The 12815-nt window shown below is 44.0% G+C and overlaps 1 protein-coding gene across 3 annotated transcripts in view; it reads left to right on the forward strand.

Moving 5' to 3' along the window:
• Nucleotides 1-12815, forward strand: part of DDX31 (DEAD-box helicase 31) — a 45571-nt gene that overhangs the window by 3946 nt on the left and 28810 nt on the right. For 2 of the 3 annotated variants that reach the window (XM_058853539.1, XM_058853538.1), the window contains 7 exons: nt 1237-1278; nt 2041-2105; nt 2897-3016; nt 3289-3395; nt 4101-4336; nt 4680-4856; nt 7326-7385. In XM_058853539.1, the coding sequence (XP_058709522.1) occupies nt 1237-1278; nt 2041-2105; nt 2897-3016; nt 3289-3395; nt 4101-4336; nt 4680-4856; nt 7326-7385 (807 nt within the window). Of the gene's footprint in view, nt 1-1236; nt 1279-2040; nt 2106-2896; nt 3017-3288; nt 3396-4100; nt 4337-4679; nt 4857-7325; nt 7386-11924; nt 12020-12815 lie in introns of those variants that run through there. The other variant, XM_058853540.1, reaches the window with a different exon arrangement.

Below are 12815 nucleotides of genomic sequence, written 5' to 3' on the forward strand. Positions count from 1 at the left end.
TGTTTGAACACTGATTTTTGGGGATGTGGGTCCACCAGGGTTCTGCACATTAGAAAACACTGTTAGTCCTTTTGCTCAGCTCTTGCCCTCACAGGAAGTGTTGTCATTTTTGTTCGATGCCAACCAGAGCATGAAAGGAATTTCTCAGTTCTCCTCCTGCAGTTGGAAATGTTCACGGAGGCTGCAGAACCTCTCTGGCTCAGTGCAGGCCTCGTGCCTCACTCATACAGGGGGAATGAGTAAAACCAATGAATTCAGCTTTGCAAATGTGTAGATTTATGCAAGTGTTTAATTTTTAAAGCTGTTTTTTCAAATTCGTAAGTGAATGCTGAAGCTGAGGCCTCCAAGACTTGGTTTCTCCATTGAGCTCTTCTATTTAATTTATATTATTTGAAATTGCAAAGGCAGTGTCAGAAGAGGTTATCAACCATTTTTTATTTTTGTTTGGTGTGTCAAATGATAATAACTTCTGTGTGGAGAATTGATTTCAGGTCTCTCATTTGGGGTCCCATATTTTGTGCAGCCTGCAGTGCAGTATGTCTGTTACCTGAAAGAGAAGGCTCTGGAGCTATTTAAATTTTTGCAGCAACAACTTACTGCCTCTTTAGGATGCCATGTGAATACTAAGCATGGAGGAAACTGTGTGTGAGCTCGTTTAAAGGGCTGCCATTGAGAGTACTTAGGAAGATAATTTGTGATTACAATTGGTATTACTTTGTAATGGAAGCAATAGCCTTCCTTGAGAAAAGAAATGCAGAGATGGAAAGATTCAATGGCACAATTACTCCATGGGTTAGGTGAGGAACAGTGAGGGCTGCCAGAAGAGAATTGACCTATATGATTCCTTTTCGTGGTGGTTTTTTTCCCAGAATTTCTATAATTTTTCCTTTTATTCTTCCTCTGGAGGAAAATCTTCTATGCCTGTAGCTTGTTTTCTCCCCAGAGCATTCACAGAAGCCAGCAGAAGTCTTGCTTGTCCTGAGAGCTGGCTCATGGAGCTGAGCCAGTAGAGAGATCTTTGAACAGGTCAAAATACAATAAAAGAGAGATGGTTCATGAAAAAAAAATTAGTAAGCAGCTTCTGAAAGAAGAACTAAGGATGCATTTAGAATTCTGATATACATAACTAGATTAATTTACAGATTTTTAAGACATAGGGGTTTGCAATCCAGTTTTTTAGTCCAGAGAGACTTTGTCAGAGCTCATTTTCTTTTGTTCTTCTGTTGATTTCCGTAGCTTGCACTCCAAAGTTTTGATACAATCCAGAAGCTACTTAAGGTAAGAGTTCAATGCTCTGTGTTCTTATTCCTGTAAGATGCTAAACAACTTCAATTCCTGTAAATTCAGCTGGAGGTTTAAGGAAATCCAGCACCTGGCAAGATGTATGGTCCTTAAAGATAAATGTCTTTAAGTGTGTGATTTCCCTGTGGCATGTTTTAAATTACTACATGAGCAATTAAGTGATTAATTATGGCGCCCTAGTTGCACATGTGCTGATAAACAAGCATAGTTGATTTTCACAGCCATTTGTTTGTAGAAATACATTTCATTGTCTTAGGCTGAGTTATGAATGGAAACTCTCGTGGTGACAAGGACCGTTTTACTGAAACTAATACTGGACAGATGGGTTTCAGATGGGGAGTAGGACTTGGGAACTACTTTGCCAGCTGAATGACTGGAGAAATGAGAAGGCTTTTAAAATCATTAAATGATAGTGCTTTCCTTGTAATTGAGGCTGAGTATCTTACCATTGGGCTGGAAGGTGTTTAAATAATTTATTTATCTGATCCATATTTCCACCTCCTCTTCATTTTTCCTTGGAATAATAGGGTACTTCCTCATTATTTATAAGTCTTTAAATTTATAAGTCTTTAAAAGAGACTTACAAGTCTTTTTTTAGTGTTGGAGCTGTGATCACATCACATGCACACTGCTGTCAGCCCCATCCTCTCTCTTTTTGCCAAGAAACATAATTTTTTGATTAGGCTTTGTCTTGTTATTAAGAAGAATCATCGTTGGTCTTGGTTTTCTTTTCTGTAGCCGTTTATCTGGATTGTGCCTGGAGTGCTAATGGGGGGAGAAAAGAGAAAATCAGAAAAAGCCAGGTAGGAAACCAACTCCTTAAATTTTATTTTGGGTCCTTGTGCTCTGCAGACTTTATCTGCTACTCTTCAGAGCGTTTTTCTTACTGGGAGGGAGGATGGTGAGCTTGGAGCAAGCTGTGATCCCCTGGATCTTACATGGGCACAGTGGCTGGGTCAGCAGGAAACATTCACTTCCCCCAGTTGAATCTATTTCTAAAATGTTGATGAGCCTTCTGAGAAGATGATCTCTTGTGTCAGTATTTTTTTTCCCCTCTCCTGACAAACACCTGTATTTCCTTACCACCAACTATATTTGTTATGGGGGAAATTGCTTTCTGGAGAAGAGATTTCCTGGTGTTAAAAATCTCTTTCTTTCCCCTTTTCAAGAATTGAATTGTAAGCTGGTAATCCAAAATGGAATTTTCATTTCTCTCTGTATAAGCATACACAAAAGCAAGTTTATTCTTGACAGTAAAATAAGTACTCAATTAGAAAAGAAAACCTAGCTGGGGTGTGTTAGATTTTTTATTTTTTTTTTAATTACTAATATTTCTTCCCACCTTGTCCTTAGCACTGAGTGTGCCTCTGAGTATCTGACTATCAGTGATGATCAAGGATTAATATTAGCTGGGAAAAAAAATCAGTTTTTATCAGTGAAAAGGTGCTGTCCCTGATTTTACTGTGGCACTTTTTCCCTCTATAGGTTCCAGTTTTAATCTGGGTCCTATTCCGTGCTAACCTGCATGGGGTTGTTTTTTCTTTCTTTTCTTTCTCTTACCTGGGTTTTATTTTTTCTTTTTAAATCTGCACAGATTACGGAAAGGGATAAATATTCTCATTTCCACCCCTGGCCGCCTGGTTGATCACATCAAGTCCACAGAATGTATTAATTTCCGTCACACTCAGTGGCTGATTATTGATGAAGCAGACAGGTAAACTTCCAAGTGTTCAGATACAGAAAATTATTTCAATAGCCTCTGCATCATAATTCACTAAATATTAAAAAAAAGTATGAGAGAGAGAGAGAGTGTGATCTTAATCCATTCATGCTCAGTGGCCTCAGCCAAGCACCAGATGTCTGGGATTAGGACAAAATACCCACTTTGGACAGATTGTTGGACAAGTATTCATTGCAAAGATGTCATGCAGCATTAAGACTTTCTCCTTCCTACAGCACCTCTAACCACCTCTGCTGTTCCTGTAGGATCCTGGACCTGGGCTTTGAGAAGGATGTGACTGTGATACTCAATGCTTTAAATGCTGAGAGAGAGACACGTCAGAATGTGCTGCTCTCAGCCACTCTCACCGAAGGTGGGTTATGGACAGATGGGGGCTCTTGTAGCTGCATAATGCACAGGCAACTGTAGAATAGTTGGTTGAGTCTGCCTGTATTACAGCCCAGTCTTGAAGCCCTTTGCAGGAGTGGAAATACTTTCCTGTTAATTTCTTTGGCTTATGGCACTTCCTTCGTTACTGGAATTTCTGTCAGTGTATGTACTTCCATGGTAGCCACATATGTCTCACAAATTCCATAGCAAAGTCGCCATGAACCTGAAAATTTTTTTGTACGCTTTACAAATGCAGAATTAAGGCAAAAAGCTAATGGCAAGAGAACTGTTGTGTGCTTTGCTCTGTACCATACAGGCAGTCAGCTGCTGAGGCAGGAACTGAACCAGGCCTCCTGACTCCTGCACTCTTGACAGAGTCAAGATCTGCTGGGATTTTTCCACACACATTTAAAAGCAGGCCTACCAAATGCTGTTTGTCCATAAAGATATTTATGTACTGTAAAATAGCACAGTCAGCTGAAGTAGTGTCTTGTCAAGGTTCTGGTGGAGTCCACAGCAGCTAAGCCTGGTAAGCCCTAAAAAGTCCAAGGTTTGTGAGGGGATTCTGTCAGGATCTGAGGGTGGCTCACTGGGTTCTTGCCCTCCACTCATTTTCACTGGAATTGCATCAGTTGCATCATCCCAGCCCAGACTGGGCCTCACATATCTCTAATTTTTTGTGGTTTAGGAGTGACACGCCTGGCTGATATCAGCTTGAATGACCCTGTCAGCATTTCTGTAGCAGATGAAATCCAGAAGGTGCCTGAAGCAGCATCACAGACAGATAGGGAAGCCAGCAGTTCATTGAACTGCATGGAGCAGGAAAACTTTGCTGTTCCAGAGACACTGCAGCAGTATGTCATTATGGTCCCCAGCAAACTGAGGCTTGTCACATTAGCAGCTTTTATCCTGCAGAAATGCAAGGTGAGACTCTGTTTGCATTTATATTACTAAGTAGCCCTTTGCCCTTTCCAACTCCTTTATCTGTTCCTCTGTCGAGGATAGCATGGATTAGATCCAGGGCTTTGAAGTGCATCTTGAACCACAAGAGAGCTGAGGTGCTGTTGTGTCTTTCATGCTGACAGAGAGATCCCTGTGTAGCGTGTACTCATTCTTCTGTTTTGGGCTCACTCTTTGGTGTCAGACTCTAATCCTTTCTCAGAAAATTATGTCTCTAGAAGTGTAAACCACCTGGATCTTTCCATGATCGGGAATTGGGAGAGGCCTTTGGAAATGGTTATGTGCAATTCTTTTATTCTTCTTGCAGTTTGAAAAGCGCCACAAGATGATCATCTTTTTCTCCAGCTGTGAACAAGTGGAATTCTACCACGAGCTCCTTGTAAAGGTCCTTTCAGGAGGGTCAGAGTCAGAACAACCTGGATGTTCATCCCCCTCCTCTGTGAGCTTACAGTTTCTACGTCTGCACGGCGACATGGAACAGGAAGTAAGAACTCTCAAAGTGTCAGGATCTGCAGTTTTATTCCTTGTTCCCTATGATTTATTATGTGGCTATTTTGGGGAGGAGGGCAGAGGAGAGGACAGAGAGTCATTTCACCTCTAGGGGCCTCAGTCTTCCATCTGTTAATGAGAATAAGGATATTGTCCCATTTCTGGAAAGTACCTTGGTAGCTGTATCTGAAAAGCACACCTGAAGAGGCAAATGTGTTATTTCAGCAGGCAGAGCATCCATTCTCTATTCCCAGTGGGTGCACTAAACCATTTATGTCTCTGTGCTTCTCTCTCATGCAGTCACGACAGACTTTTAATGCCAAAGGAAAACCTTATCCAAGCCCCAAAACATTATTACCTAATAAGTTTCCCCCATTAAAGAAGGCTGGAGCACTTTGGCTTTGGTTTTGAAGAGCAGTGTCTTGACAGACTGCCGTTTTCCCTGGGATGGAATAATAGCATTGTAACAGTGATAGTGTAACAGTAACCCCAAAATAGGTTTAGGTTTTAGCCAGATAGGAGTGGAGAGGTTGGACCTTGCTGCAGAGGGCCGAGAGGCCAGGAGGAGAATGTCAGATGAACTGTCACTGCAGAGTTTCTCTCAATAGCTGAGAGACCTCCCTTGGAAGTTCAGGCCCAGATCCTGCCCTTGGTCTGTGATGGAGAGAGCTGCTGCTCTACTCTGAGCTGCACAGCAGAGATGGTAAATGAATAGAGCTCTTCTGATGAAGCAAGAGGTGAAGAGCCATTGTTTTTCTCACTCATTCCCATCCTGTGGAGACCAGAAACATGTGCTTTGCTGTCCCTGCAGTCTGGCCTTTCCTCAACCTGCCTGCCTGAGCAAGTGAGCAGGCCTGGTCTGGCCCAACTCTACCCTGACCAGCTGTTAAACCAACAGAACACCACTAAGTAGCTGGCACCAGGGGAAGGGTTTTGCCTTTTTAGTACCCAGTGTGTAATTAGTGCTTGATGTCTTCAAATTAAGAGCATTAATGGAGCTAAATTGTGGATCCCATATGGTACTGCTGAGCACGGCTGCTGTCATTGTCAACAAGATACAGCGTACTCTCTTCTTTAATTTTTGTCAGCAGAGGGTTCAGTGTTCAGCAAGGCCCAAGTTTCCCTTCTTTTCTAGAACAACACCTCTAGCTGGGAGTCAAGTGTGTAAGGTTTCTTCTCTATCATCAATGTAATAGGACAGTCACTTAGCTCCTAGCCAGAACTCCAGGGGAAGTCTTGAAACATAGAAACAAGGATATTGTGGAAGGTGAGCAGAAAAGGGAGTGTAGGTGCAGAGGTGGTATTGGCAAGTGAAGACCCAGGTTCTACTGAGAACTTTGGTTATTGGTGCTCATATATAGCAAATATTGTTGTGATGTAATGTGGGTTGTGGAGTCAGTTTTTGTGGCTTTCATCAAGAAAAAAACACAGCCCAAAGCTGTTAGTTAAAATAACTGGAATGTCCATGGGAAGGTTTGGGGACTGACAAAGCAGGAGGCTTTTGAAGGGAGTTGAGGGGCTGTACTGGGTTCCTGCAGTTCCCTCCAATGGCTCAAAGAATTCTGGGGGTGTCATTTGGGATCTGGGGGCTGTGGATGGCCCTGCCTGTGGGCCTGAGCTCATGTGAGGAGTGAGGGCTGCAGGAGTTGTGGTGGTACAGAGCAGAGATGGGGACAAGATTGGGGAGCACCTGCCTCTGACCCTGGTAGAGGGAGCAGCCTCAGTCCCTGGGTCATCAGCCCCGTTGGTGGCCTTTGCCAGTACAAGGGAAAGGCATGGGAGGTTGTTTTTTTAATTATAAGTGGACTTTTGGCCATCTCTCCTGCCCTGTTACTTTGAAGCCTTGTCCCATATGAACTGCTCAGCAGTTCACTGTGCAGCTGAGCATCCCTGACACTCAGTAATTCCACAGTCAGAGCAGTGGCTGTGTGCATGCCCCATTGGGCACATGATGTGGCTGATCTCTTGTGATGTGATTATATCACTGTGTCAACAAAATGGGCTTATCCTGCCCATCGTGTGACTGGACAGACAGCAGTGAACATCTCCAGCTTTGCTTGTTTCCACAAAAGCCTGTCTTGCCCATAAAATGGGCTGGTGCTTCTGTTGGTGCTGCCTAATCCTTTGTGGATCCCCTCTCCATGTAAAACTGTTCCTGTTTTCTGGCACACACTGGCTGTGCTTCTGTGCAAACCATGGAGATGTTGGCTGCTCTGACTTGCCCAAATGCATCCAGGCTTCCCCAGACACTGCCTTCCTACCTGGGACCACACCTGTGTGCCACAGATTTTTCCATTTGCAGGAAGTCTGACTGCCAGTCATGAGGCCAGTTCCTTTGCTTTTGAATCTCTACATGATCTAAGTGAATAAGACACAGTTAAATTGTTAACATTATCTAATTTGCTTTGTGTGGGATTGTAACGTGCATAAGCAGTCTTTTAATTCTTCCTTTTCAATCTTCTAGGAAAGGACAGAGGTCTTCCAGGAGTTCCTAAAATCCAAGACTGGCATCTTACTTTGCACTGTGAGTAGCTCGGAGTCCCTTTGCAGCTCCACACAAATGGGCCTGTCTGATCCCTAAGGGAAACCAGAGGAATTGGCACTGAGCTCTAATTCCAGCTCACTGTCTGACCTTGAGGAAAGTCATCTCCTTTTTCTGCATCTCACATGTTCAGTAAGGACTGGGGCCTTCTTTGCAAACTGTTAATATGATCTTTGGCTGAGTTACCATATACAGGAAGAATCTATGTCTTATATTAGAGACCAAGTATTCTGTATGGTCTTATGTCTGGAAAAATCTGTTCCTTTGAAGCTGGAACCCTGCCCACTACATGCAGCCAGTAGAATGCAATCCTGATTTGCAGTGTGCCCCAGAACTGCCAGGAAAATTGGATGGAATGTGGTATTTCCCATCTTAATAACTACCCCAAAGTTAAAAACAGCCGCCTGCAGAGGTGGAAAGGGAAGCCCAACCAGAGAAGGAAAAGCAAATGCTCTGTTGGTCTCCTAGCCTTGTGCCCTTCAAGCTCCTTCCAAAGGTGCTGAGGGTGAAATTCTTGTCCTCAGCTGAAGTTTGCTGGCACCCTTGGGTTGTGGTGGCACCTTCGCCTCCCGCTCCTGATCTGCTGGGGCCTCAGGCTGCTGCAGTGGTGCAGAAGGCTGCACGATTTGCTCTCTAATAGTGGCAGCTGTTGATCTGAAAACGTGTGAATCTTGGCGATTTCTACCCACTGCAAACCTGTAAATTACAGCGATCGGGAGTAATTAGAGCTGAGAAACCCTCTCCAGCTTTGAAATGACTCCTGTTCTTGCTGCACGTTATTCTTAAAGGAAACCAATTGCAATTTTTTCAGATTGTGGGGGACTGAATTTTCCATTTTTTCTGTCCACAGCTCAAACTAGGAGTGACATGTATATAAGTGTTTGATTTAGCATTGTCAAATTATATATTATGGCACCTGTAAAACTCTGCTTGCTACCTTCTGGTCCTGCTTTGTGTGTACAACCTTTCAGTGATTTCATCAAGGTCAATATGGCTCTTTGCAGTGCATAAGTGGAACTGTAACTTGGTTTCCTTGTGTACAGAGGTAATAACTTGAGTGTCAGAGCTAGGGAGGAGAGTAGAGCTTAAATCATTCAGTGGTGTAGATTGTTTTATAGATAAAAAGTGTTTGTTAAATTCTGAAAAATAAATAGCTAAACTCTGTTATCCTTGATGCACATGGTGCCTATAACTGAGACACGTCAGGTATGTATCTTGTCTTTGAAATTCCAATGTAATGGGTTTGGAAAGAAGGTAAATGCTCAGTTTTAGACGAAGAGAAAGCAAAACCATTGCAATCACTGTGCTGTCAGTTCCTGGGTGAGAAGGTTTGAGGGGAAATTGCAGCCTATGATAGGAAAAGTCTGTCAGGAAACGTGCAACTGTTGACAAGGTAGGAAGAAGAATTTGGCTAAAGAAATCTTGGTGGATGGGATTCCCCTCTTGAGATGTGGTTTGATTTCCTGCCGTGTCACAGACTGTGCAGGTGAATGTGGAATTGGGGTGACAAGGCAAGTAGCCACATGTCAGTTGAGCAGCAGTAGTTGTGGGTTTGCTCCTGATCTGTCAGAAATGGGAGGTGATGGTCATAAATGGGAGATAATGTGGAGTAACCTGGATTGCCATGAAGAGGGTGGTGTAAGGTAACACATTTATTGTAACCCTCCTCCTCTTCAATCTAAGGCACTTTGCATTTCCTGCAAGGCAGGGATGCAGCTTCTGCCGGTGATGGTGACTCTGGCTCAGCTGGCACATGGTCAGCATGTTAAGCACAGTGAGCTGCGTGTCTGAGTCCAAAATCTCCCTGTGCTTCAACTCCCCATCTGTAAAATGGGGAAAGTAGCACAGTTCCATCTTACAGAGATGTTGGGAGGACAAATGCATTGAAAGCAGGAGGTGGCCTGTTACCACAGTAATGGGGACCATATGGACACCTTAATATAGAGATAGACTTTGCACCAGTCCCACATTACAGGTGCTTCCCCAGCACAGATGTCCAAAGGGCAGCCAGGCTCTGTGACCACCTCCTGCCTCTAAGAGCACTGCTTTTTCTGACACTCTTCTCCATACCAGTAAAAAAAAAAAAAAAATTCTGCAGAAAGGTAGTTCTGTTCTTTTCACTTATGAAATCATGTTTTGTGCCCACAAAATTTTGAAACCTGGCTCACAAAAGAGCAACACAAATAATGTTGCCGTCCTTCCCTTGTCCCTAATGCCATGTTCTCCACCCATCTTTCCGCTCTAGTAAGCAATGGGACCTGCTGTTCCTTTTATTAATTTGCTCTATGTCATATGTATATTAATATAGCCCATAAAATATTTTTGCCAGACAGTATAAGCTGGCAGACAAGAAAATAAAGAGGGGCCACGTATCTCAGAGGGTCGCATCCAGATTTATTTCTCTCTCCACTGAAAGTTCTTTGCAGCTTCCTTTGGGATGTGCCTTTTAAACAAGTTCATCTCTTCCAGGGAGGGAGGAAAGATCATTTGGAGATTGTTTGCTGTTTACTCAGTCACGCTAACTCATCTTGCCAGTTTTCTGGCGGCCCCAGCCAAGAGCTTTCGCCTCTGACAGCTTCTGTGCTCTCCCCTTCCTCCTCTGATTACGCAGCCCAATCTGTCACCCTGCCGACGGGGGTCTCTACCCTGCTGATGGCTTTCCACACTCGGCAGTAATGACTTTTGGCAGGCCGGGAAGGCGCGAGAGCTTCTTCCCCAGCTTGGAGAGCCGTTAGGCCCTCTCTGCCTGTTAGCTAAAGCACTTTGTGAGGTTCTTTGGTAAATAAATGAGTCATTTTAATCCAACTGACAGCCTGGCACCTGAGCAAGCTGCCTTCCATCTGTACTTCTAGGCCTCATGTAGGCAGCCAATTGTCAAGCTCAGGGCCTTCAAGACCTCACCATTGAGTGTCTTTCAAAAGCAAGTTTAGCAATTTCCTTTGCCCTAATTAGATTGTGTGAGAGGGACTGAGCAAACCAAGGCCCTTGCAAAACTTCTGTTGCCCTGTTGGTTCTGATCTTGTGCAGTGACAGGACTTGCTTTCAGCTCGGCCCTTTTGCCCTCCATTCCCTGGCACCCACCACTGTACCCCATTCTTTGTACCCCATTCTCTTGGACCCACCCCTGTACCCCCCAACCAGAAGCATGGGCTGGTAACGTGAATTGTTCAAAGCAGAAATTTCAGTCTTTTTAGCATCCCTCAGGTGGATTGTTCCTTGATCCTGTGCCCTTGTGTGCCTTGCAGTTGGGATCAGGGCAGGAATGTGATTGAGGCTTCAGGTTTTTGTGTTTGCTTGGCATCTGGGCTTTCTTTAAAATTGCGCTGGTGTAGGTTATTTTTTCTTTTTTTTCTCCCATGAGATGGTCACTGAAGAATTGGCCCTTCCATTGCCCATGAAAAGGAGGCAGCAGTGACCTTCTGAGGTGTCATATCCTTGATTTCCCTGTAATTAAGGAATGGTGGTGTGAGGTCACACATGGAAGGAGCAGTGCCATCTGAGGCAGTAGGAAAAAGGGAAGAGAGGTACATTGAAAATCTCTTGGGCTTCTTGAAAGAGTACTGGTAGCAAGTTAGTGTTTCTGTGAGTGGAATAAATGTGAAACTGGATGGTTGTTTTTTGAGTTGTGTTCTCTCTCCTGGAAAGGTGACCCACAAATATTTTTTCTAAAATTCTGAGAAGTTGAAACTCATGGGCTCTGTCAGCAGAGGAAAACAAATCAGCTCAAACTTTTTACCCTAGTCCTACCTTGCTGCTTTCTACCAGGGTCTTTGAGGAAAAGGAGCTGGAGGAGACACAGGTGGACTGGTACTGAGGAATCTTTGAGTTTGCAAAACACTCCAATTACCAGTAAATCCCAAGAGACTTGTGAAAGAGAGCCAAGGGAACCCCCAGGAGAGTAGCTGCTGCTGTGTGTCAGTAACGACTGAGTGGAGTTGGTGGCACTGTGAAAGCGATCATGAATGCAGGGCTGGTGATGGGAGAATGCCTTCTCCTAAAATGTTTTCTCTGGCTATTTATGAGGCTTTTGGTGAACCTTTTATGCTTCGGCAAATGTACATGAAAATGCTGACTGTGGCAGTGATTTTCCAAGCTGAGAAGTTGAGAAAATTATGGAAGAGTAGGGAAAGAATCTGGATGGATGAGAGGGATGGCTCCTGCCCATGCTGTCCACTCCTTCTCATGTTAGAGATGCTCCAGACCACAGGGGTGTCTTGGTTGTTGGTTTATTTTGGGGAAACTGGCCTGTCCCAAGGTCAGAGCCCTCTCCTCAGACAGCCTTTCCTTGGCTCCTGGGTGTGAGGAAGAGCACAGTAAGGGAAAAGACCAAAGCCCTGTCAGTGTGGAAGAATAGAGACAGCCAGCTCGGAATCAGCCGTCAGCGCTCCTGTCTGATCGTGCTGTAGAGTTTATAGTCTTGTTATCCTGGTAACTGCTGTACATGCTTCCCGACTTCCCTTGATTTATTTTCTCCAGCCTCCTTTAAATGGCTTTTTGTACATCTGTTCATTCTGACTCTAGGAACAAGTCACTCCTTAATGAGCGTGTTGGAGCACGAGTGTGCATTATTTCGGAGTGGGCGCTGTGGAAAGTGTCTCCTCTTTTACTGCAGTTGGAGCCACATAACAGCCTGGTTAGTGCTTATGGGAAGGCCTTTGCTGCCAAAACATCAGCTTCACATTCTTTTAACGTGTGTGAGAGTTGCATGAAAACACTTCAGTGGGTGGCTGACACATTTTTAGTACATTAAGCTCCTGCTTATGTCCTTAATATATTCTATTTTGCAACTAGCTAAAAGATACATGTGTTGCAAAACATTTCCTAACAGAGTTAAATCTGAACACCTGCTCTGCTATTGTGCCTGGTGAATGTGAAATCCAAGAAGTATGTGAGGACATTACTAATGAACAGAAAATCAAGAAGGGAGATTGAAATGTGTTTGCACCCTCTGTTTTGGATAGTATTTAAACTCTCCTTTCTTTTGGAAGGGGTATGTTTTTGGAGCTATGCTGGCTGTGGATAACTGAAGGGTCTCATTCAAGTCCTTCTCCAAGTTGATGGGTTTTCTCACCAGCTGGCACATCAAATAACACCTTGATAGCAGCTTCAGACTCTTTTCTTCACGACTGCATTTTGTTTCTCCAAATCAAACCAGACTGGTGCAAATCTAAGGCATAGCTGAAGTCCCCTCTCCTGGAGCTGTGCTCCAGCTTCCTGCAGATTCTGCTAAATTGTTTATTGGCCTTTTATTTTAGGGCCAGATGACCTGCAAGTCATCTGCTCCTCAACTTCAGACCATCACCTAGGAAACAGCTAATTATTTGTAGGCAGAGGTCAGTGTATCTTTGGACATTCCACCCAAGGCCAGGGATTCTTGACCATTGGCCTTTATTTTTATTTTTTTTTTTCCTT

The sequence above is a fragment of the Poecile atricapillus genome, chromosome 20 (genome assembly GCF_030490865.1).
Source record: "Poecile atricapillus isolate bPoeAtr1 chromosome 20, bPoeAtr1.hap1, whole genome shotgun sequence".
Classification (NCBI taxonomy): domain Eukaryota; kingdom Metazoa; phylum Chordata; class Aves; order Passeriformes; family Paridae; genus Poecile; species Poecile atricapillus.